The following is a 24,616-nucleotide window of genomic DNA, read 5'->3' as shown; positions in this document are numbered from 1 at the left end:
GCTGGCTCATGAAACGTACCATGCTCGGCTGCATCCACCTTAAATGTCTGAAATTCTTTACTTCCCATTTGAAAAAGCCTTTCTATACATTTTCTCTTAGGGTATTATGAAAAAACATTTTTATTGTTTTTCCCTAACTTTACAATGCTGTTTCAGTAGCTTTCTATAAATAGAGCAGAGGGAAAAAGTACTATTTTAGGATAGCCTAAGTGGACGACTGGATTATTTCTGAAACTTAAAATCTGAATTCTATGCAAAAAGCCTGTTATACAGTCTCAAAGAGCTCTTCTGAGAAGCAAGGAGATAAAGCTTTATTTACAAAGTGACATGAAATTTGATGGCACCCTTTTAATACTTTGCAGTAGTAATTTCCAATTAATGGTTTAAAACAACACTCTCCAGTACCACTCCCTACTATCCCCCCATTATTTTAGCTTAAGATACCGGTAAAGCAAACTCTCAGCTCCATTGAGGATCTTTAAAGGAAGCATAAGCCGCGTTACATGCTCCCCACAGAGCAGCACCCGGCGGAAGCTGCGCAAAGGCTCCGGCGGCTCTTCGCCCCCCTGCCCGCCCCGCAGGACTCTGGACTCCGATAAGGCAGGTCCAACAGACTCATTCTGATTAAATCTACTCAGAGATTACTCATGACAGAGTCAACTTTGGAACATCGCTTGAAATTTCCAGCAAGCCAGAGTGAATCGCCCCTTGGCCGCCAGCTCTCGCCCATCTGCCCTGCGGTCCAGTAGTCCTTACCTGATGCCCAGGGAAGTCTCCTTCGTCCCGGCTTTTCGCCTTCAATCGCCGAAATACGACACCGACCCTTCCTTCCAAAGCAGTTTTCAGACACGTGAACAAAGTTCAGCGGACTGCGAACCCCCCATCGCGCCGGCCGCAGCCATCCCGCCCCTGGGGCCCCTTCTCCGGCCGGGCAGGGGAGCGGATGGCAGCCACACCCGCATCCCCCGGCCCGGTAGATCCCCACCTACCTCCCGGCGGCGGCACCCGGGTCCCCGGCCTCGCTCCCGCCCACTCCCCGCGGCGGTGCCGGCGCGTCCTCGCCTTAAGGAAGCGGCGCGGGGCCCCGCCTCGCTTCCAGCCACTGGCGCTGCACGCCGGCTCCTTCCCGCAGGGCCCCGGCCCCTTCGGAGGAGGGGCCAGGGCAGCACGAACGCAAAGGAAGAGAGACCGGAGGGCACCCGAACACGGCGACAGTGATGTCTTGCCTGGCGGCGGCCCGCGGGAGAAGGAGCTGCCCTGGGAGGGTCTGGCACTCTTGGGGATCAGCGCTCAGCTTCCTAAAGAGCTGCTGGCCCGGACAATAGGGAAAGAGACTTGCTGGGGAGCAAGGCACCGGTGCGGATTCTGTGCATTGCACAGCTTCCCGGAGACAGCTTCCCACCGCGTGTCCCGGTGCGGTAACACAATCCCACACAGGCACTGGCAGCCAAAGCAGGAAAGCGTGCTGCAGGCTCATAAACTGCTTCCGAAACGCTCAGATTAACTGCTCCATAATCTCAGCAAAATGCTGAGGATTGCTCAGGAAGTTGCACGAGGTAGAACAGACTCATCTGGTCAAAAAGCCTTCCCACTGTTTAGATTAAAGAAAAAAAAAAAACAACCACAAGCCCAAACTGATTTTACTTGTTTCAATTTTCCAGGACAACGAAGAACAACATTTACACCACTGCACCCTTTACACAATTTGATGCTGTTGAAATGTCACTGGTTTTAACATTTTCTGACCATCTTTCTTGTGTACTTTGGACCACTTTACAAGGATTTTTTTTTCATAATTGCATATATGCTCCAATAAAACTCCAAGCATCAGAACCTAGGAGCAAGAATGAGGACTAAGAGACCAACTGGAGATTGTGTTTCTTCCAAAGTCAGATAAAAAAAAAAAAAATCAGATATTGATACATTCCTCTTACCATAATACTAAATGTCTCCTCTGGGCCAAGAAAAGCACGTTTAGTATTGTACTGCCATAAGAGCACCAGTATCCTCTGTTACATAAATAGAAGCACTCTCTGACATCAGTAGGAAGGGCTGTGTTTTTCTTACCTCTGAGAATCCTAAACCTATGCTCAAGCGCTTTCCTGGTGAATTGTTTTTAAAAACTGGCCCAAGACAATAAGCAGCAGTTTGAACACTGGAGCTCACTTCCAGAGATGTTTACTGTGCTTTTCCTGGCACACGTCACTCCAACAAACACTGCTTTTTCCTTACACAGAACAGAACAAACTATGGGAGCAAAGGACACCTACAAGTTCCTCTCTCAAAACTCTTGTTCATCTGGTCACTGTTCCTCCAAACTCCGGCTCTGGCCAGGCTTTCCCACAGTAATTCTTTGATCCTGTATCAACAGTGCCCTGGTGCCCAGGTAAGAAGAAGCAAAATGCTTCCAGTTAGCATATGAATGGCATGCCATGCATGCAGATCCCAGCCAGGAAATGTTCTGTGACAGCAAAGATTTGGAACAATGAGCTTCGATCCATCTGATAAACATCTACCTGTCTCCCTCCAAGCCCTCTGCTTTACCTCATCTAATTAAATGTAAGCTGATCCCCACTGGTATTCACAGTAGGAGACACTAAGGCATTAATCAGCTCAAGCTATTAGCGACAGAATGTCTCTAAGAAAATTACACAAAGAAAAGGTCTGTGCCAAAGAAACAATAGTTCTGTCTTTCCCTGTGGAGAAACTGAAGGGACATTTGACTTGCACCAGATTCATTTTTCCCCCCCATTCTTTTATGACGCTCAAGCAAAACAAAACCATGCCGAAGTGTACTGACTCTCTGTAATTCAGTCAAAAATGATGCACACACCTCAATGAGGATTCCAGCATGTACCTCTGCTACAGGAAGAACTTCTATGCCTGCTCAACAGGGTGAGGACTACCCATTTAATGTCTGTCTTCGGCTCAGAAGCAGGGGAATCTGCCTTACACACAGAGCTGGCAGGTGGAAGATGGTCCACATTCCCACAGGAACATGAAGCTGGTACTGTGGAATAAGCACTTCAGAGCAGCAGGCTCGGCAGTGAGGGCATGTGCACCAGTTTCTCGTTCTATTACTCTTTCAAAGCCCATTCAATCACACTTGGTCTCTCTTTGCCTAAGCAAAGGCTTATTCTGCCCTAAAACCAAGACAACACCCCCTTCCACACTCCTAAGTGTGCGTCCAGTGATGCAAAAGACAGAATAATGGAAAATGATAAGTCAGCATAAAAACCCATTCCACTTTACAATAAGAAGGAACAATGCAGCTCTTATTTTTCTTGAATCCTCCATTGTTTGGGATATTTCTTGCAACGTCTGAACAGTTTCTCTTTTTCATCATAACTATTGAGCTTCCTTTCCCTCCCACAGAAGCATTCAGCAGAACTTAAACACATCAGGAAGGACTAGGACATCTTGTTAGTGTCTCCTACTATGGTCTGCTGCATTTGGAGCCCTGCTTATCAGTTTGAAATTCTTCGTGTGTTTCCCCACTGTAAAAACCAAATCCTTTAGAGCTCTTTCATCAAAAGCAATACTCTTAGCTTCACCAAATAATAACAAACCAGCATATCAGTATAATGAAAGAATGCAAATGCAGTAAGAAAATTACCCAATTTCATACCAGAAAGTATGAACACTAACAAAAGAATATTTGTTTTCAAGTATCAAAATGGAATTGACATTGCCTTGTTAAATAAATACTCCATGGACACTTACCAGTTTTTTTTTAAAATCAGAACCCGTTTGAAACAAACTTCAGCAGGAAAAGAATATACAGAAGACAGATTTACAGACAGATTCCCAAGGAGCTATCATAACCTAAGCTGTTAGCATCTGGACTGTCTGGATCATATCTGATTTGGGTCACTAGTGAAAACGAATTTAGGGATTCCAGCCTAGTCCCCCACAGGCATGTGGACAAATCATTTATGCGCTGGCAGTGTGCTCAGGAATGCAAAGAAACCAGGATGCCAAAGGTCACACTGAAGCATCTCCTACACAACCTTACAATCCTAGAATTTTTAACTCCTTGGCTTCAGAAGTGGCACTGAAGCAGGCACTCACCTGACTGTTTGGAAGAACACCATATATAAAACTGTCCAACATGGAGTTGTACAATATACTTCAAAGGCAATACAGCAGTTATAGGAAGACATGAAGTATTTCTTACTTCAAATTCTGCAATGGGTATTTGACCTATGAATCTGATACACCCACTCTGCAATTTCACAATAATTTCTCAACTCATTGGAATCCAGAAGGAAAAGGCAAAAATCCCTCAGGATCAAGAGGAATTACAGACCTAAGTGTTACCTATGGAAAAAAGGTCTTGTTATATATTCATAGAGGAAACAGGTAGATTTTTATTAACCAGGCATTAATTCCATCTCAGCTTTATTGCAAAGCACATATGGTGTCAGCCACACTGAAAGATGGAGGAGTTGCTGGCAGTTCCTAACGTATCATGACTTCAGCCAGAGTGAGTTAGTGAAGTGACAGAAACTTTAGTTCCATGAGCTGTCAAGAACATGTTGTCAGTAGAGGCAAATTAAAGATTTCTGTGTTGAAATGGAAGCAAAGGAACTTTGCATCAAATGTGGCAGAAGTAAAATTGCCCCAAGTTTCTTACCTCCCATTCACTTGCAAGCTTCACAGGCACCTCTATGCCCCTCTTCTCCAGCTGTTCCAACTTGTAATCCTCATATTTTCTGTATCCTGCATATCCTCCACCTGTAGCTACCAGAACATGGAAGGGCCGCAGGCGGAAGACTTGCCCCACCGGAGCAGTATGAAGCTTCTTCCTGTCTGTAACAGAAAAAATCTCAGACTTCAGGAAGGAGTACAGCTACACAATAAAGAAAAAGCAATTCTGTGCAGTGAGGGATGTGAGCTTGGGTGATGAAAATGTGATTAGAAAATAAATCCAACACAGAAGGTATGTACAGGTGCTCCCGAGTACTCCAGTTATTGCAGTTTACCAAGTTACTGTAACTCAGCTGACCAACACTAATTGGTCATCTGTGGTTTTAACCTCATCCCCGTACCTGCCACCCCACATGCTTCCAACATTCTTCTCCCTAAAATATACATAAATTGTGCTCCCTGAAAGCCCCACGGAGAAATACATACAATTAGTGTCTGACAGCACTATCACACTTTCCTACTGTGAGAATGTTGGTACTATGTGGAATAATCATTTGCTGGCGAACAATCTGTACTACCGTGAAGCTTCACGCTTCTAAGTCATTCAAGCTTTCACTACAGTTAGGGAATCCCCAGATGGTACAGCTAACTGCAAGAGGGAAGGAAATTCTGGCCTGTTTTAGAGTAGGTTTGGTAAACAGGAAAACAGCACATTTCTGCTGTAATACAAGTCACCACGTGAAACAAAGAGATGTGTAGTATTTCATTTTTTTACTGAGTAACTACCAAGCTTCTCCTGCTTAAGTCCAGCCTTGCAGTCACTGTGAGATACAAGGACACGGCACGGTCACTAAGCAACAGACCAAGCATGGGACAGGCACAGCCACGAGAATATTTCCCTTCCAAAATCTTCAGAGGAAACAAATCTGTCCAGGGCTAAATCAGTATTAGACTGTGCTGCTCCTGTCTGTCTTCCAGTCAATCAGAAGTTCTCAGCAATGAGTACAAGTCACTACCTGACAGAAAATGCCCAGAACCAATTCTTGATACTGATTACTGTCATTTCCACAACAATCATTAACTTGGATGTGACAGAATCAAACCCAATGGACTTTATCTTGCTCCATCAAAGTCAGGCTTCTTAGAGTTTGACTATGAAAGGATGCATTAGCAACCAAAAGAATTCAGTCAACACCAACTCTATTTCTAGGCACACAGAGACAAAGCGTAATTGTTTCGAAGTCTGGAGAGCTTTAGTTCTAAGTAGTTGAGTTGATTAGAAGCATTCAGCCATGATGCTGCAAAAAGATGCCAAATAAAAGTAATTCTTGTCCACATTTTCTTTTATCAAAATAATATTTCTTTATAATTTCTTTCCTACACTTGTGATGTAAAACATTGCTTAAATTACATATTCTAAATGCATCATAAAACAAAACCAGCTTTGTTCCTCCTTAAAAAAATAAAAGCAATTTATTTTCTGGAGGAAAAAAACAAACTCAATAAACAAACAAGGCAGCAACTACAGTTACAGTTAATATTCTAAAAATTATTCTTTCCTAAAGAACAATCCTCAATGAAGGAGAGGGATCATTTAGAACAGTTGAATGTTTAAAAAGACAGACTTACTTGAATTTACAAGGACTCTACAACCTTTCAACTTTGCATCACTATTTCAACAGAAGTGTCTGTACACAGACCAATGATACTCTTTAGCTGTAAAGCCTTTGACTCCTTTCCACCACATTTTTGTTTCTAAGTTAGCAAAGCTGCTCAGCAATTTCAGCAGTTTCACAAATTCCCAAACCAAAACCCCTCAGCAGGAACAGCTCTTTCTGGTTTGGATCCAGAGAGAAGCTGTTTCTGCTTCAAGAGCCTCTATTGATTGCACCCATGTGAACGTTTCTCTTCCTGTAATAGTTACCAAACCATGTGGTGTTCCACAAGCCACAGCAAACACAACTTAAGTCGTTGATAAATGAAGAGCTGACTTTTACGCATGTCCAGTATTAATGAAACAGCATTTCTGTAACTGGTCTCCAAAACACTACCACTGCAAAGGCATCCAACATGCCACTGTTAAGCTTTTTTGCCCTCACAAAAATAAAATTCCACACTTTTCAGACACAAATGGAATTCACACAAGTTTACAAATTCTAAGACAAGAGCACTAGTTACTGATTCTGGCAACAGATCTAGGTTTAGGCAGCTGGCACCATTTAGATTTCAGCTGAACATCGTGTTCTCTAATGATGCTACTGCTGCTCCCTGGAAAGCAGCATGAGAATGTGTGGAGAGCTCATACCTTGGCACAAGAGCCACTAGAAACAAGTCCAGGACAAGAGGAAAAAGATGCAGGACTGTTAATGTACTAGTAACAGTTTTAGATACTACCCTAAATCTGAGGCCCTCACAGGTAAAGCCAACCTCTTCCAGAATTCTTTTAAACACTGAGTATATTCAGCTAATGAGAATAAAAAGATAGTAGCAGGTTCCTTCTCTGGAACAGGTGAAAAAGACACATTCCCTCAGAAACGCTGAAAAATGCAGGATGAGAAAGCAAACCGAATAATGGCAGGAGTGCTCTAGTTTACGCAGTTAGATGCAGTAATATAAATGCTGCTTCATTACTCTGACCAAATTAAGAATTTCTTCTAGGACATGACACAAACACTTAGAGGAGGCCATTATAAGGAGTAGAGATAAAACTAGAGAAGAGTTATCTTTCCTTTCTAATGACATCATGTGCAAATCATCTAGATTTAAATCCAAATCAGAATCTGAAATATCAACGAATTAGAAAAAGACAGGCTAAAAGGTGACTTGTTCAAAACTCAAAGCTAATTTTGACTAAAATGACCTTTTCTTCCTTGTGATCAACAACTTTGCACTATGTCTCAACTTCCAAGATTATTTTTATGTAATGACTTTGATTTATAGACAACAAAGAGCTGCTGTTTCTATTCATCTGTGTAAGCATATATTTCAATAATGAAATATTCATATATGATATGCCAGACAAAGCATTTGGACAGGCAAGTTAACCCAAAGAAATGGTTTTCGAAAATGGGACCAATAGCTCAGCTGGCAAGGAAACAAAAATTGAAGACTGTATGATTTGTGATACTAATATATGACAATGCACATGCTACAAGTTTACAAATATTCCTTAAAAACAAACAATAATATCTGATCTTCACAGCATTACCCAGCTACAGAAACTTCAAGTGCAAGTACCATTTTAACCAAGTCATAAACATTTCATGTAAACCTACTCTGATTTCCTGATCCATTAAAATTATAAGTACAGATTAAAATATTAAAGGATATTTATACCTTTTCTTTCTTATAGGGCTGTTAAACTGAGAAAATCTAATCTCTCTGACTTTTCAAGGTGAATACCTGATAAGAGCTGCACTACAAAGCAGGTAATACAGTTGAATATTCTAAATACTTGTAACTTTGATGTTGCCCTTTCTCAGTCAGTTACTTCAGTAGGTGTGGAAAGCACACAAACTATTGCTCATCAAGTTCATTTAAGTGGGTTTTTTAAAATGTAAAAACACTGTCCTAACATGAATCTTTCTGGTAAATTATACTGTGCTTTTAAAAGAAGTAATTTTTGAGCCGTAGACTCCTGAGAAAACTAACTAAATTGCAGAAATTAATTAAGAAAAATAAACCTATGGCTAATGGGTTTTAATTTGGTATACAGGAATCATCTTCACTAGAAAAAGTTTCAGATGCTTTGTAAAGTTTCAAAGCAACAATCAACAACAGCTCATATTGGATCTTATGAAAAAGGTAAATATACTTCTTTTACTATGTGGAAAACATAACACCAAAGCAGTAAAACATAATTTGCAAGCTTTATCTAAGGAAATGCCATGAACTGGTCTTTGATGCTAGACTCCCACTCCTGCTTTCATTTCAAGAAATTCATCTTCCCCAAATATGAGACCACAATTTGCCTAACTTTAAGTAACCCTGAATTTAAAACCACTTGTAGATACAAACCATCACTTACCACTGAAAAATGTCCGTGAAGGAGGCTGCTGCCACAGGACTCCAGCTCTAACACACAGGTTCTTACGTACCAGCAAGTTACAGCTGCACAGCAAACTGCAAATACCACAAACAAGAAGTGGCTGCTTAAGTACAAACGTTTAATAATGCAAATGTCAGCAGTTCAGTGTAGAGACAATCTAATATTTAGCAGCTGAGTAACAGAGGGAAAAGTCTACTCAAATTACAATAAAATTTCCACTGACCCTAGTCCCTTGTGGTCTACTACTTTCCTAAAAAATTGAAAAACCTGACAATCCAACTGCTCCTGCAGATATTTATTTAATGATGCATCTTTATCTTTTCTTTTTCTTAACAAATATTGACATTTTCCTCTTAGGCTGTTGTAACAGTGATACTTTTCTGAGTATTGTAGATGCTGATCTTGCCAACAGCCCTTTACAGGCAACTATTTATGCTGTCAGCATGTACCGTATCTTGGCCTGTTTGGAGTTCTAAAATAGAAACGGAGTGGTAAATTTTATAATCATTGTTTAGTGCTTGGGATTATTCCATCTCCACTAGGCTGCTACAACATTTAAGAACCTCCTACAATAGCAACTATCTAGAGAGACACTTAGGATTTGGTTCATGTAGCTTTTACCTTACCATCCCATTGAGAAGGAGGAGGAGTACATAGAAAAGTTTTGGATTCTATGAAGAAGTAATGGCATTTATTAGACCAAGTGGTGTAGCTGAAAAAGTAAAAAGGCTGCCAGGCACAGCAGCTCTTGTTTAGAATTTACCTTCCTGGTCTGTTCACTGTGAACTGCAGTGAGAGTGGTTCTGTGCCTCTGAAAATACATAAAATAGACTTGGAACTGGCCAATATAGAGAAAAGGTTCAACCAGGACTTTTTGCGTGTTTAATATATATTTAATTTCATGTTTGTAATAAATCTGACAAGGAGACATCCAGTTGTACAAGAACTGTTCAAAGTCTGTAAATAAGCATGTTTAAACACATATTTGACTGTGGCCTGGCAACATTCTGCTGTCAGACAGATCAGAGGGAGGAGAGGCACAGTGTTCTCACCTCAACAGGCTCAGGCCCTTAGGAAGAACCAGATCTTTGTGCAACCTGCTCATTCCCAGGAAGTAATGCCACAGCTGGGACATCTTCATCTGCCCTCTGGCCTTTCATCTGCTCTTGATCAGATACATGCCGAGGACGCAATTACTTCAGTAGCTTACAAGCTATTGCATCATTTGGGGCCATTCAATTTCAGGAAGTCATTATTAAGAATTTAAAGAATTAATTTCAGGTGTCTACTGAGTTACGTATAGACATAATCCCTTTATTTCAAAGAAGAATCTGCAAATACCAGATTTCTTGTCTAGAAGTCGCATCATTATGCCAGCACACACTTGGTAACTATGCTTTAACATTAGCCAAGGACTAACAGCTACAGTTTTCACTTATGCTCATAGCAACAGTGTCAGAATATCTCACTCTGCCCTTCTGCTTCATGGTCTCTGTCAAAATCCCTGTATTAACCCAAATGTGACAGGACAGACCCTCCCCAAGCCCCAGATTCCTGTAACCATGTGCTAAACATGCCACACTGCTGCATCATCTCCCAGGATATTACTTCCTTAGCAAGACAGAAAAAGAGTTCCCACTGCTGCAGAACCGGTATGTTCTAGAAAGAAACATGTTGTAATTTGTCATGAACAACGAGGTCACCTGATGCTCTTGGGTCATACACCAGACCTACACTAATTTGTGGACTTACAAGGCCTGTTTTACAACATATTAGAACACTTGGGATAAAAGGAGCAGTTGCTCATCAGTAAGGTGGGAGCCTGTGGGCTACTTCTAAGGGATTCAAAAAATTAAGAACTAATCAAGTTAGCATTAAACTTAAATATACCAGAAGAGTTTTCAAATCCTAAAAAGTAATGGAAAAAAATTATTAAAACTTAGCTGCAGCCTAAAGCATTAGTATTTGAGAAATTTATTAGCCTTCCTACACAGTCTATAATAAAATGCACGGTGAGAACAGAACGAGTTGTGTTGGCTTCACAGGTGCATCCAGGTGCTGTTCACGCTGCTGAGGCAGGGCAGGCACCTGGGACTTGCTACTTCCTCAGACAGATCAGCACAGTGGAAGGACACAACACCTAACCCTAAGCTCTTACCAAAATTGTTTCTGGTGTCCAACATTGGAAAGTCAGTCTCCACCTTACTCTGAAATTTGTATAAAAAGTGGTAAAGATAACAAAACTAAACAGTCTCACCTTCCCTGCTCCTGACAGCCTGACCTTGATGGGTACAAAACCATGTGGGAGTATTGACCTCCTGCCTCTCCCACCCGACTGCAGGCTGATGGAAAAGGAACTGCCGAGGAATTCCACGTTAACCTCATCCCCTCTGTGTCTTCAGCCATCTCTGGACGAGGGACAACACTCTGCTGCCATTACTGAGGCCGGAGGTAACAGCACGCTCTGTGCACAAGGTGTTTTCTCCAGGTTTTGTGAAACAAGGGGGAAAAAGGGGACTCTGTGTTTTATCTAAGAACACAGAACTGTGGCCTAGAAACAGCATTCGTTAATCTGTTTTGTTGCTATGAAAAGCACAACCTGCAAGAGGATAATTCCTGTAGAGGAGTGTTAGTGCCCGGCCAGGTGCTTCTCCTGACAGCCATCGTCCCCCGGGATTGCATAACCCGAGGGGCTGTAGCTGCCCGTATCCACCGATTTCTACTCAGTACTTACACACTGACAGCTAGAGACTGCAAAACCTAGTTAAAACTATACAAGGCCACACGCTTCTCGTTCTTAAAATACCTAAACCCCTTATCTTCCTTTCCAGCTTGGAGAAGGAGGGCAAGGCTCCTCGCACATGCCAAGGGCAGGGCCACGGCTGGAGAAATAACCGCACTCACCCGGTAGGGAAACGTCAGCGAACGGGGGGGGAGCGAAGGGGGCGGCTGCGGCCCCCGGCATGGCTGCTCCTCCCCCGCGGGGTGCCAGCTGTCAGGCAGGGCTGCCGGGGCCGGACAGTGACAGTGACAACGACAGCCCCAACCCCGCCGTGTCCATACCTGCTCCGCACCGCGGCCGCCGCCATCTTCCCACGCCGCCGCCGCGTCCCGGGCACGCGAGGGCGGGAACGGCGCGGCGGGCGGGGCCAGGGGCGGGGGCGGGGCCGCCACCCGTGAGGGGAGCGGGCAGTCCCGGCGTGGCATGCCCTGGGGGCATGCGGGGCGTAGGGAGGGGTTCATCCCTGAGGGGAGATCCAGAATGGAGATGCGGGTGTGAGGACGTTCTTCAAAGCGGGATTTGATCTGTGGGGAGGGCTGTTCTCTTGGCGTGGGGGGAGAAGGGGCCGTCGCTGAGGTGGAGTGGGGATAGGGCCGGCTCTGTGGGGACATTTCCCGGGAGATGTAGCGTGGGGACAGGGTGGTGGTTCCAGAGGGTTTGTGCTATGGCGATGAAGCCGCTCCACGAAGGGTTTGTGGGCTGTGCCCAGCGGGAGGTACGCTTTGAGGAGGGGGCTGCTGCTGGGGAGTTCAGGATGAGGCAGGTGGGGTTCAGCTGGTTCTTAGCGCTGCTATTGACGGATAGATAAGTTATTTGCCCCAGGTGTGGGAGCACCAGGAATATCAAGGCAGGGTTTTTCGGGAGAGGACACACAACATGGGACAGACAGAATGCTGTTCCTCCAAGTGAGATGTACTGCAGGGTAGTGCAGTAACATCTGTTCCTCCTCTGGTGTCCCTTGCCTGGATGCCTGCTGCTCAGAGTGAATTTTAGAGAGATTATTTGGTTTTCCACTCTCTTAGATGCATCCCTAGATGAACAAATGCTACACTACTGGGAAGTAGCTAATTTCCTTTCTCTGAAGGTGGCAGAGGGGTAGTTTCACATGATGAATCAGTAGGAAAAGAATTCCAGAGTCCTGGTTCTGTGTTTCCACATCCTCAGTGCTTTAGGACATGGTTGTCAGGCAAACTGATTCATTTAAATTCCTGATTTATGTTTGTTTATTTTCCTGACCAGGCCTAAATTAAGTCTACAGCACCTTCTTGTCATTCTGCCTTTTTTCACATCACCATAGGCAGTAGTGTCTGTATAAGTACTTAGAAATGTACAGGAAAGCCTTTCATTGTTAAATATGTAAAAATTGAGGGGAAATCCAGATACAGCCCTCATGAAACAGTAATATTATTAGCTGACTGAATTGTTGGGATTTACATATCCTGTACATAATGGTAGGATTGGCAGGAAGTAAAACCTCAAAGAAGGTGGGATTTGATGGTGTTAGGTGCTTTGGTAGAAGCCTTGCAAGAACCATTAGCTTGATGTGTAAGTGCACCCTGCTGGTGGGTCTGACAGACATATTTCCCCAGAATTGACTCAGAAGTGATTCAGAGGTTAAGGTGTAGTTAAATGTAACACACTTGTTTGTAGTGTAAAATAATTGTCACAAGGCTAAACTGATTAATGATTTGTCCTGCTCTCATCTTTCTCCTTGGAATTATAAGTAAATATGAGGACATGTAACTATTGCAAAATTACTTTTATCATATGTCTTGTTCTTACATTTATGTTTTTTTTAACATCTGGTAAGATTATATGGACTGCACTCACTGAGGGATAAAATGTACTGAGCTGTGCTAGGCCTGTGCAGGTGAGCCAAGTCAAAGAGGGGATTAATACCATACCTTCTTCGACAAATGAGAGAATGGAGGTCTTGGGGTTTGAGAACATTTGTTCAGGGAGTAAAGGAAGAAGTGAGAAATGCCACGGGCTGGATGGGGCTTGGAGCAATCTGATTTAGTGGAAGGTGTTCCTGCCCTTTGCAGGGGGGTGGAATGGGATGAGCTTTAAGGTCCCTTCCAACCCAAACCATCCTGTGATTCTGTTTAACTGCTTCTGTGATCAGATCAGTGGGAAACAACGCCTCAACAAATATTGCAGATGTAGAGAGGGAAGTTGTGAAACTCAAGAGATAAGCAATATGTGAGTGTGAAAGAAGCAAGTGAGGAATGATGACTGAATCACTGGGGAAGGGTACATAAGGCAACAAAATAAATCTGGGAAAAGTATCTGCAAAAATACATGAAGTAGACAAAGTACCAGGGAAATCTGTAAGATGAAGAGAAACAAAATTAGGATAAAGACTTTATTTCTCCAGAACTCCTGGAATAGTTAATTCTTTCCTGAACAGGAAAGATGAAACTGCATTAACAATATTTTATGCATCATCAGACACTCTTGGATATATATAAGATATAAATAAGGGTATTATTTTCCCTGCCATAGAATTAATTATGTTAATGGCTGCTGTAGGGTAATTAAGAGGTAATAATACTTCAGGTTAAGTGTTAGAAAATAGGGGAATAAGGCAGTTTGGATGAGGTTGCTGGGCTGGAATGGAATGAAGAGAATCAAGACAGTCAGCAGTGCCCCAGCTCTATTCTGAATTCTTAGGGAGCCATAGGATTACTTTTTGTTTAAAATTACTGAGTAGATAAGCCATTATCAGCTGAAAAAAAAAAATAAGGTAAGAAGGACCCTTCAGTACTCTGTAGAGAGATATGGTCATTAGTTTGGACAATTCACTTAGCTTGAGATATCTTTTTTGTAAGTTAGATGTAGGTCTTGCTTGTCTTCCAAAGGCATTTGGTGCCTTTTGAAACAGCAGAAGTACTATTTATTTTTAAAGCAGAGGCTTACATTTCTTTCTATGTCTGATAAAAATGGAGTGGAAAATGCATGGATATTTTCCATCTGTGGGTAGGAAAGGGACACTGTCCCTTTCTCCTTTGCATATGAGGATATACCACCCTCTGACAGTTTGTTTTCTTAAATCTTGGTTTATCCTTGTTGATGTCTAAACCCCCCTTGTTATCTTCCAGAAGCTTTGGTCATCACTGTGGAATTCCTGGTATGAGAAGGCAGAGCGTCAGGGTAGAGAGAAGATCCTTGCTGAACTGCTGTAATGATGAAAATAGTGATTTTAATTGTCCTAATCATCTTCTCTTTGCTGGCTTCAGGTAAGGCTGATGCAGAGAGGGAGAGAGAAGGGTTGCCTCTGGGTGGGTGACATTCAAACTAATATATGCTCTGGTTTTGTTTTCCTCTGTGCAAAGAAAGAAGTTGCAGTTTGAGCTGTGCCTGTATTTTTTCTGTTTGATCATTGGCAGATGGTGACCCTGTTAGTTTTGAAGCAGCTTGATACACAACTTCCTTAGTAATTCAGTGAGGGTTTGTTTCCTTTGAATAGTTGAGATCTGCGTACTCATTAATATTGTCAAAATGAAGCAGTGGACCTCAAGCTGCTGCCCTCTAAACCCACTACGGGTTCTTCTTGAAATTGTGCTGAATTAATGTCAAAACAAGTGGAGGACTAATGTCTGATGCTATGCTCAAAGAAATAAAAACTTCAATTATTTAATTGTAAACATTGCTAGTATTAATAGTTCTCCAGAGAGTCAAATGCCTAAACATCTGGAAATGACAATGGTAGAGATATTGTGGTGTTTTCTGTGCATTCAGTCCTGGTTTTCATTACATGGCTTAAGATTCTCTTGAGTTACATAACTGCATGCTATTTTTGTATCCAGCAACCACTTTTTTCCTCCTTAAACATCTAGTATCTTCTCGGAGATGCATGTGATGATATATTTCAGAGTAGAATGCATTTCAGAGGAATAATACAAGATGGAATAATTGCAGCCTAAAGCAAAAGAGGAAATTTTGTTGGCATGTCTGGTTTCCTTTAAGATGTAGCTTTGTAGTTGGTTTAAACCAACCAAACCTCCAAGTCCTTCTGGAAAAGGAAGTTTGCCCTTCCCCTCCACTCTTAATTGCATCTTCTTGGTGTGTGAAAGCACCAGAGGAAACAGCAGAGCAAAGGTTAAAAGAATGGCCTGTATTGATAACCAAGGACAGCAGTAAAACTGATAAATCCTGGGGAATGCATGTTTACATCAAGATTAGAAGGTCTGTGTTCTGGTAGAGTCACATCCCAGTTGACTTGTTAGGAGAAAAACTGCCCTCTGATAACAGGAAGATGGTTACCCTACATTGTAAGTGCCATTCCTTCTCTTGCTATCCCAACAGGAAAACAGGCCATAGCCATAAACACATCCTTACCTTTGGTTCCTCCTAGTTTTGGGTGGCAGCCTTACCTAAAATTCACTAAGGTTGAAGCAAGGAAGATTCTGAGGCAAAAAATCTTGCCATAATAATTGTTGATTCTGGAAAAATCTGCCTAAAACTATATCCAGTCAAAAGGAAGCAAAGAGACATTGTAAAGATTCAGCAGCAAATGTCCTCGTGTTGGGCAAAAGTGACCTTGGTCGGATGTGGGCACATCTCTTGGGTGCCTCTTAAATGTGTGAGTATGTGGGTGTGAGTGACCACAATCAAGCTATTGGGAAGTTAAATAAAATAGAATAACCTCTCTCTTCCATAAGGTGTTAAACTGGGTTTTTTTTCATGAAATCCTACAAATCTTGACTACTTTTTTGATCCTATAGGGAAGAAATTCCGATGGTGCACCCTTTCTGACCTGGAACAGAGAAAGTGTGCAGAGCTCTCCAAAGCACTTATGGCTGTGCTACCCCTCACTACTGCCAGTTCCTTTACTAGAATTTCTTGCATCAGAGCACACAATACATATGACTGCATTGATAAAATCAGGGTGAGTTCACAGAGATTTTTAAAACTGATTTTATGTCCAAATCCTCTTTTGGAAAAGTAACTGGTAAACAGAATCTATGGGAAAATAAAATGATACTGAAATAATTTAACTGCTTATATGACAAAGTGCACAGTCATTTGAGAGGCAAGAATTAAATCCCATGAGCATTCTACCAGATGTACTGCTTTACCCCAGCTAATGTCTTTGCAATCTCTAAGAAATATAGAAAGCTGCTTGGAAATGAATAGACAAAAGCAAACTACTAAATTAAAATTTGTTCAGGCAGGTCTTGAACCTTCTGTTTGTTTCCTTGTAAACGCACTTGTTTTGAGGGTCTTGCTGTTGTTTTAAAGGCAAATAAAGCAGATGCTGCCTCCTTGGATGCTGGAGATGTTTACTCTGCTGTAAAGCTGTACGGTTTGGCAGTAGTGGCAAAGGAGATCTATGATCAAGGTAGGCTGGTAAAGCTGAAGAATAAACTGTACTTCTGATTTGGCTAAGAAATGGCTCTAGATTTCTTGAAAAAAAAAGTCAATATGTTTTTATTAACTTTATAGTAATATGGAGGTGGCTAACAATTGTTTCTAAAATACTTAATGATGATGAATAAAATAGCAGTGGTCCTTTGTACCCAGTAGCCTTTCTGCCTGTGGTAGTGACAAACTTGCATTGTTTGTTTGACAAGGTGCCACGTAGCCAGTATATGGTTAAGTTCCTGGCATGAGTACCTATGTTGAATAGGCCTATTCTTTATTCTTTAGCCATGTTCACAGTAGTTCAACTCCTCTTCACAGATGGAAGCTGCAAAATTGAGATTTTTTTTCTGTTACACATTTTTTGCTATTGCAGGAAATTGTGTGTTTGCTGTGGCCATTGCCAAACGAGGAAGTCTGGATATCCAGAGTCTACGAGGTATGCGCAGCTGCCACAATGGAGCCCGGTGGACATCGGGCTGGAATATTCCACTTGGCTTTCTCCTTGCAAGAAATTATCTTTCCTGGGATGAGGCGCAACCTCTGAGCCAAGGTAGGTGATGGGAGCCATAGGGCTACCTGTGGCCACAGCAAAAGTAACTGAAATGCCAGCAGATGTAGGATGAACTAGTTATGGCCATGATATGTTTAGCCCCTTTTCCTCTTTTGATTTTTTTCCCATTTGACTTTTTTCTTTCTTTTTGTTTTGTTTTGGTTTTTTTTCCCCCTGCACCTGCAGCAATCAGCGAGTATTTCAATGCAAGCTGCATCCCTGGAGTTGGTGTTGCTGCTCCCCAGTTGTGTGCTCTCTGCCAAGGACAAAAATCCTATGTCAGAGACAGGAACCACTTCTGTGAGACAAGCAGTAATGAGCCCTTCTATGACTCTGAGGGAGCCTTCAGGTGAGTTCTGGGACACTGGGGCTGAATTCACTTTTGGGGGAAAAAGAACTTACAAGGGAGGAAAGCCAGTGAAATGTTAATAGGATGGCATTTGTCTTCCTGCAGGTGCTTGAAGGATGGAGTGGCAGATGTTGCCTTTTTAGATCATCTAAGAATTATGAGTGCCACAGGTAATCATAAAAATGCAGTTTTCTTTTAATCTCTGGCTGTGCTCTTTCCTGCATAGGTGTTTGAGGGATATGCCTATATTTTTGTGTTTTCCAGGGAAAATTCAATCCCTGCAAACAGTTCAGGGGTATTTCTTGGCTCTCCACACACATCAGAAAGAAATAGAACAGGAAAGTGTGAGTGAGCAATGATTTCTCACAGAAGATTCTTAGAATGGGAGCAGACAGGTGATTTCATTAGATCAAAGTCTCTGACACAGCTGTCAGTATTTGCTTTGCCTGAATTACAAGATTCCTTTCCAAGTTCAGTGTATTGAGTTGTATAACTGCAAAGTTCCTGCATACCTGCCTTGTATTTTTAAACTCAGTTCTGCTCTGTACCAAAGGTGGTTAGCAGTAGTATTTGCAGGTAAGTGTTTTTAAATAAATGTATTTACAGGGGTACAGCTTAAAGAGTATTTTGGAACAGCTCTAGTTGAGGTCCCTCTCTTTGATAAGAGAAGTACTTACCAAGGACAACTTTCCCAAGTGTGTTTGGTACACCGTGCTGCCTTTGTAACCTTTAACAACCTCCACTGAAAAACGTTTTATATTCTGTCTCTGTGCCTGCTGCCAAGTCATGGCTCAATTCACAGATTCATGAGTATCTTCTTGTTTCAGAGTCAGAACAACAGGAATATGAACTCTTGTGTCCTGATGGGTCCACAGCTGAGCTAACCGAATACCGCACCTGTAACCTGGGCAAGGGGCCTGGCCGTGGCATTGTCACCCGCAACAACTTCCAGAAGATCACCAACAAATTTCTTAGCATGATCCAGGTGAGTGAATAAGTTGTCTGTGTCCAGACACAGGTTTTTATTCCATCTTTGTGTGGAAATTATCACCCAGTTTGCCTTTTTTCTTGAGAGATTTATAATCAAATTATAAAAATTGCTAAAAATTGTTTGTTCTGGGGAGGGATCTTGCATTTGCTTGGGCAAGGTTTTACTTTTTTCTAAAGTATTCTCCTGTAGGAGGCTGGGAATAAGTAAGTAAAGAAGGGGAAGATCCCATAATACACAAACTGGAAAATGGCTAATGATGTTCATCCTGCCCTGGAACTTGAATCAATTTTTATGTATCTGAGGGAGACTCATAGGTTCAGGCAGGGATCACTTATCTTCATCTTTTTCCAACTTACAAATAGTATTTGATATCTTGACCACTGATACAAAGGGAGGGAAGGCTGAGGCTGCCTGTTGCTGGAAGAATGAGCAGATTTGTTGCAGTTAAAAGTGTTGTTCTTGTCCTAGCGCCTCTTTGGGCCTAAAGGAAAGGAAAGAGCCAGATTTGAACTCTTCAGTTCAGCACCCTTTGGGGGAAAGAACCTGTTGTTCCGAGATCGCACTCAGCACCTGCAGCTTCTCGAGGAGCAGCTGGAGATTGCCTATGTCCTTGGTCTGGATTATGTCTCTCTCCTTAAGGGACTTGGCCATGAAGGTGAGAACCATTCCAGAGGACTGTAGCTAAGGCAAGAAAAAGTTCTCCTTCCACATTGTTCCTCCCTCCAGGCACAAATGCATATACCTGAACATCACCTTAACATATAACAGATTGGTGCACTGGTAACACAATCTGCTTCAATTTCAGGGAGCTCTTTGGACAACAGCATTGTGCGCTGGTGCTGCATCAGCGACGCTGAGCTTCGCAAATGTGAGGAGTGGGCACTGAGCATCAAATCCGACCCATTGGTCTGTGTCCAAGCAACTTCCATGACCAAATGCATTGAAATGATCAAGGTAGGAGACTCCCTCTGGTCAGGGTGTAAGACTGCACAGGGTACGTATGTTTTGTCTGAACTAAAGAGAGGAAAACTAGCTTGAGGAATAAGTGGGAATGAGAGGGAATTAATGCAGGGGAATTTCCAGCCAGTGGAGAAGTCCTGCTTCTTAGATACACAATTCATGCAAATCCTGGTTTTGTTATTTTCTCTAATGCTGCTGGCAGAGTAGTGAGGCTGATGCGGTCACCCTGGATGCAACGCACGTGTACATTGCAGGGAGATGTGGACTGGTGCCTGTAGCTGCAGAATGCTATGGTAAGTTCTCATGTGACTGTATCAAGAAGAGAGGGAATCAAAAAAGTACCATTAAGAATATAGCTAAATTTCCACAGTTTGTGATGTTTTGTGATGGAAGCAGGAGTCAGTATAAATGTCTAAATACTCTTCCCAGCTCTTCCACTAACTGGCTCTAGCATTTGGTCTGTTTATTTATGCCTTCTGTTAAAGGGACAAAGATGCTGACATGGCTGAAGAGGATCACAAGGGTTTTGAAGGAGTGCTGACATGTAAAAGGAATGATGGCAGTTGCAAGATCCTTAATGTTTATCTCTCCTTCCAGGGGGAGATTGTGCCCCAGCAGCTGAGACCATGGAGAAAACACGGAAACTAATTCATCTTAAGCACAAAGGTAACAGAAACTATGAGAGGGCATAAGATCTAGGCTCTCCTGAGACTGCTCTAGAGTTTACGTAGGAATGTGTTTGCGTGTTGGTTTAGAACAGAATTTTCTGTGCAAGGACAAGAGCTTTGTGGCTAAGCAAAGAGTGTAGGTCTGTACTGTAACTGAAGATACTGTGACAAGATGAGGGAGGGCAGGGGGGCTGTACCCTTCTGGAATACTTCATTGTCTTGGTATAACTGGTTGTTGTCATTGTTTTGCAGCACTACCACCCGTTTATGCTGTTGCCCTAGCTAAGAAAAGTGCCAAACAGATTCACATCAATAACCTTAGGGGAAGGCGATCCTGCCACAGTCACCTGTACAGTCCTGGAGGATGGTTACTTCTGTCCAGACACACAGTGGGAGCTCGGCAGAATGATACTGAGAACTGTGATATTGGCTCTGGTAAAGGCTGGGTTATCTCTTAACTAGACCATGAAAATCTGAAGCTCTATATTTGGGAGTAAAATAGAAATGGGTTATCTCTTAACTAGACCATGAAAATCTGAAGCTCTATATTTGGGAGTAAAATAGAAATGAGCAGCAGCTGCTGACTACAGTTTCAGAGAGTGTTGAAGCAGCTTTTCCTCATATTTGACTATGTGTCACGCTATTTAGCCCTCTTCTTGCTAGTTGTTAGGATGAAATTCCATTCCTGCCTTTTCCCATATGTGAAGAATCATTAATCTCATCTGAGTTTTCTTTACTCAGCTTATCAGAATTACTTTTGGAAGGGCTGCATGCCAGGAGCAGATGGAAACCTGTGCAAGGTGTGCATCGGAGATGGTGAGGTGGAAGGAGCTCGAGTGTCCAGCAGATGTGCTGCAAGTCACAATGAACGTTACTATGGCAATATGGGAGCACTCAGGTGAGCTTTTTGTGAGAGTCAGAAATGCAGAGCAATAGCCAGAATTGCCTCATTATTTTGCTGATGTTTTTCTTTGGAAGGGTTTTTTTTCCTATTTGTTGAGCATCTGGCTGTATAAACTTTTGCTAGTGTGTATTTTGTTTTGGTTGCAGTTGCTATGGGATGTTCAGCTGACTGATGATTTAAAATGGTTGTTAAACCATTTCCAGAGCAAGGCAGTGCTTCCAAACATGTAAGGCTTAGAGCATTGGTACTGACTCATTAAAGGGAAGGGATGGAAGATAGAAGATCAGAGAGCAGAGGTGATGTGGTAAGAAGCAGTGTAACATGCAGAAGATAATTAAATAGAGTGGAGATATAAAAAAATAAATAGTTGAAGACAGAGACAGAGAAGACTATTAAAAGTGAAAGCACTCTTACAAAATATACATAGTGCATTTAGTTGAATTCCGTTCTCTTTCTTGCATAGGCATGGGTGAAGGTGCACATTGTGCCACAGCTTTGACTTGGGAGCTACTGTCAGGGATGAAAAGGATTGCCTTAGCAAACCTCTATGCTGAGATCACTGCCATATTCCAAGCGATTAGAGATGGGAGGGATACTTGCAGCTATTCCTGTTTTAGTTTCAGGTGACTGTCCAAATGTCAGTCATCATGTAGTGCTGTCTTTGGTCGCATCTTGTTTTTTTCTTGCACTAGGTGCCTAGTTGGCAATCCCAGTGGAAGAAGCTTTGGAGATGTAGCTTTCCTGGAACACTCTAACCTGCTCCAGAACATAGAGGGTGAGATGGAAATACTCACTTTTCCTTTGAGAATGTTCATTAATGTCAGTTACTCCCCACAATGTGACCATCACTCGTGAGGATCAGTCTTTACAGGTTTAATCTAGGTCCATGAAGTTCTGTTTGTAAATGGAAGATTGCAAGAAGCTTTCTGTATGTAGGTGTTCCAGTAAAGCTTAACATTCAAGTACTGCAAGAGAGGAAAGAAGAAGAATCACCCAGTGCAAAGATGTGTGTTGGGATAATCATCCTTGAAGACTACACTAAATTTTTGGAAAGCTCAAAGCTTTAAAAGGCAAACCAAAAGAAGTCTTTTACAGAGTCAAGGAGAAAAGGAACCCTCATTAAAGCACAGTAAAATTCTATTTTAGGCAATTTCAGTAACAGAAGAGACTTTTTAAAGAGAAGAATCTCTCTAAAATCAAATGAAGGTATACAGGGGCTGGAAACCCATGGGAATTCATGCAGCAATGAGCAGTTTGTTTGGGAAAGCAAAGGGCATGCAGACCAAATTGCTTTGTTTCCAGAAAGGGATCTGGTTACAGATGCAGATGAGACATGATATGCTGTTCATATGCCTTGATATTATTCTAGTTTTAGTTGATAGGTGCAGCTTAAGTTCACTGACCTCAGTGAAAACACTACCCTGGTCCTTATGCATTCGCAAGAAATGACCACATAGCACGCTGTGTTTGTTTTGAACACACTGACTAAACTTCTTCCTCTCAAGTTTTAACATTTTTTATGAGATTCATCCTCTCTTCTGCTTTGATTTTTCAAAAGGATTTCCTTTCACTTCATTTTCTTTTCAGATCTGGGCAGCTCTGGCTGGGCAAAAGGTTATACCCCTCTTGACTTTGAACTCTTGTGTCCAGATGGAGCACGCACTGCAGTCACAGAATGGGCAGGTTGTAACCTTGGCCCCATTCCCCCCAGCACAGTCATGACTCGACCGGTTGCTGTCACTAAAATCTCTGACTTTCTATTGAAATCCCAGGTATGACAGGTAACAGGGAAGAGCTTGGCATGTTACCATTTGTTATGTACAACTGCTGCGAACCCTTTCAAGATTAAAAGCTTTATATACTACATATAAAAAGTGCTTTCAGATCCAATACAAAAGAATTAAAAAGGTGCGTGGGAGATTGAGAAAATAATTATTTGGATTCTCTAAAGGGGTATTTTGGCACCAGTTCCCATTCCACAGAGGCCATACTTTTGCTGAGAAATAAGGCACTGCAAAACTGCATCTTTTTGTATTAAGAACAGTGGTAGATAAAAATGCTATTAATGACCCAAGCTGTGAAACTTTTATTCCTTTTCTGTTCAGGACTCTCTGGGAAGCAAATTGGATTCTGAGTTCCAGCTCTTTCAGTCATGGAAGTATGGTGAAAGTGATCTGCTTTTCAAAGACACTACTCAGTACCTTGTTCATGCAAGTCACCTGAGCTATCAGGAGATCCTTGGAGAGTCTTTCGTTCAGCTGGCAGAATCAGTGTTTAATTGCACACCTGCAGGTAAAGTCAAGTTCTTAATTCTGAGTTAGGGAGAAATGCAGCAGGCAGCCTTCTGTGCACAGCTATGGCCCTTTTGTTTAGACTGCATGGAGAAGTATGTTCTACCTAATCCTCTTAGGACTCCTTAGAAATTTGTTACTGTGTTAGACTTCTGAGAGATGAAGTTGTTAACTGCACTTCAGAAGGGGATTTTGACCTCTGTTCTGCTGTTTTAATGAACAATACCTGACGAATTTACTACTTTTAAAGCTGATAGCATCTTTAAGTGTATACTTTCTTACTGGTTTTTAGGCATCTTGGACTTCTGCAAACAGGATATCTGTGCATCCTCATCCAACTGACAGCTAATACAGAGGCTTTGCAGGGCATATACATCACCATTGTTGCTGAAAACAAGGAAAATGTGCAAGTTCAAACTATGCAATGCAATCAGCGAGGAAACAGTAATCTCTAGAAATGTACGCTGAACACCTTTTTTTCCAGCAGATTTTATGTTTATGATGATGTAATACTACTCATAAGTCACCCCTTTCTTTTTTGGAGCATGGTGGCATGGGAAACAGCACAACCAACAACACAGAACTAGGATCAGCATTGTGGAAAGAGCAGGGCCAGTACCATGGACTAAAGTACAGACTGGTATGAGTGGCACAGGTTAGTTGGTAGCATTTTGCCTTGTGTTATAAACAGTTTCCATGCAAAACCCCCACTCAAGTGACATTTTGGTAGTTGCAACATTGTCTTCCTGTATCTGTGATTTTGGTTGCAGCTAGATAGTCCCTGCTGAATGCACATATGTATTTCTTCTTTAACCAATGATCTTTGCTAGTAAATCAAAACTATTTTTTCCCTCACAAATAAATGTATTAAGACACTTAATAGCCAGCAGAACTGGATGCTTGAAGCCTTAGAGTGAAGAAAAGCAATGGATATTCCTCTTTGTCAAGACCTCCAACCATTACATTATAGTACTTTGACACTTTTAATTTAAGATTCTCTGAAATGTATAAAATGTTATCTATCAATTAAACAGTGTTAAGTTTTACAAGCAGAAA

At 42.1% G+C, this 24,616-nt stretch overlaps 2 protein-coding genes across 11 annotated transcripts in view; one reads left to right on the top strand and one right to left on the bottom strand.

Moving 5' to 3' along the window:
- PISD (phosphatidylserine decarboxylase) overlaps positions 1 to 11,809 on the bottom strand; it is a 23,699-nt gene extending 11,890 nt beyond the window's left edge. For 2 of the 7 annotated variants that reach the window (XR_011155490.1, XM_069031232.1), the window contains exons 1-3: positions 10,956 to 11,166; positions 8,678 to 8,772; positions 4,637 to 4,812 (exon numbers count right to left, since the gene is read on the bottom strand). Coding sequence is in view for 2 of the 7 variants with exons in the window: in XM_069031232.1 (XP_068887333.1) it covers positions 4,637 to 4,812; positions 8,678 to 8,772; positions 10,956 to 11,104 (420 nt within the window). In the remaining 5 variants the exon portion in view is untranslated. Of the gene's footprint in view, positions 1 to 756; positions 828 to 989; positions 1,657 to 4,636; positions 4,813 to 8,677; positions 8,773 to 10,955; positions 11,167 to 11,761 lie in introns of those variants that run through there. The other 5 variants (XM_069031234.1, XM_069031236.1, XM_069031237.1 and 2 more) reach the window with 4 other exon arrangements.
- LOC138119393 (serotransferrin-2-like) lies at positions 10,857 to 24,616 on the top strand. 4 transcript variants are annotated; one of them, XM_069031228.1, is made up of 20 exons: positions 10,857 to 10,926; positions 11,040 to 11,149; positions 11,530 to 11,605; positions 14,582 to 14,719; positions 16,208 to 16,371; positions 16,725 to 16,824; positions 17,221 to 17,397; positions 17,584 to 17,746; positions 17,852 to 17,916; positions 18,574 to 18,731; positions 19,206 to 19,392; positions 19,543 to 19,691; positions 19,900 to 19,990; positions 20,295 to 20,363; positions 20,618 to 20,800; positions 21,107 to 21,263; positions 21,962 to 22,044; positions 22,857 to 23,041; positions 23,375 to 23,561; positions 23,853 to 24,616. In XM_069031228.1, exons 4-20 carry the CDS (start codon positions 14,665 to 14,667, stop codon positions 23,900 to 23,902), a joined length of 2,223 nt encoding a protein of 740 aa, XP_068887329.1. In that variant the 5' UTR covers positions 10,857 to 10,926; positions 11,040 to 11,149; positions 11,530 to 11,605; positions 14,582 to 14,664; the 3' UTR covers positions 23,903 to 24,616. The 4 variants fall into 4 exon arrangements, with proteins under 4 accessions (XP_068887329.1, XP_068887330.1, XP_068887332.1 ...); XM_069031229.1 differs by lacking the exons at positions 10,857 to 10,926; positions 11,040 to 11,149; positions 11,530 to 11,605 and adding an exon at positions 11,923 to 11,972; XM_069031231.1 differs by lacking the exons at positions 10,857 to 10,926; positions 11,040 to 11,149; positions 11,530 to 11,605 and adding an exon at positions 12,099 to 12,195.

Source organism: Aphelocoma coerulescens, chromosome 15 (assembly GCF_041296385.1).
Source record: "Aphelocoma coerulescens isolate FSJ_1873_10779 chromosome 15, UR_Acoe_1.0, whole genome shotgun sequence".
Lineage (NCBI taxonomy): Eukaryota > Metazoa > Chordata > Aves > Passeriformes > Corvidae > Aphelocoma > Aphelocoma coerulescens.
This window is presented reverse-complemented; position numbering and strand designations above follow the sequence as displayed.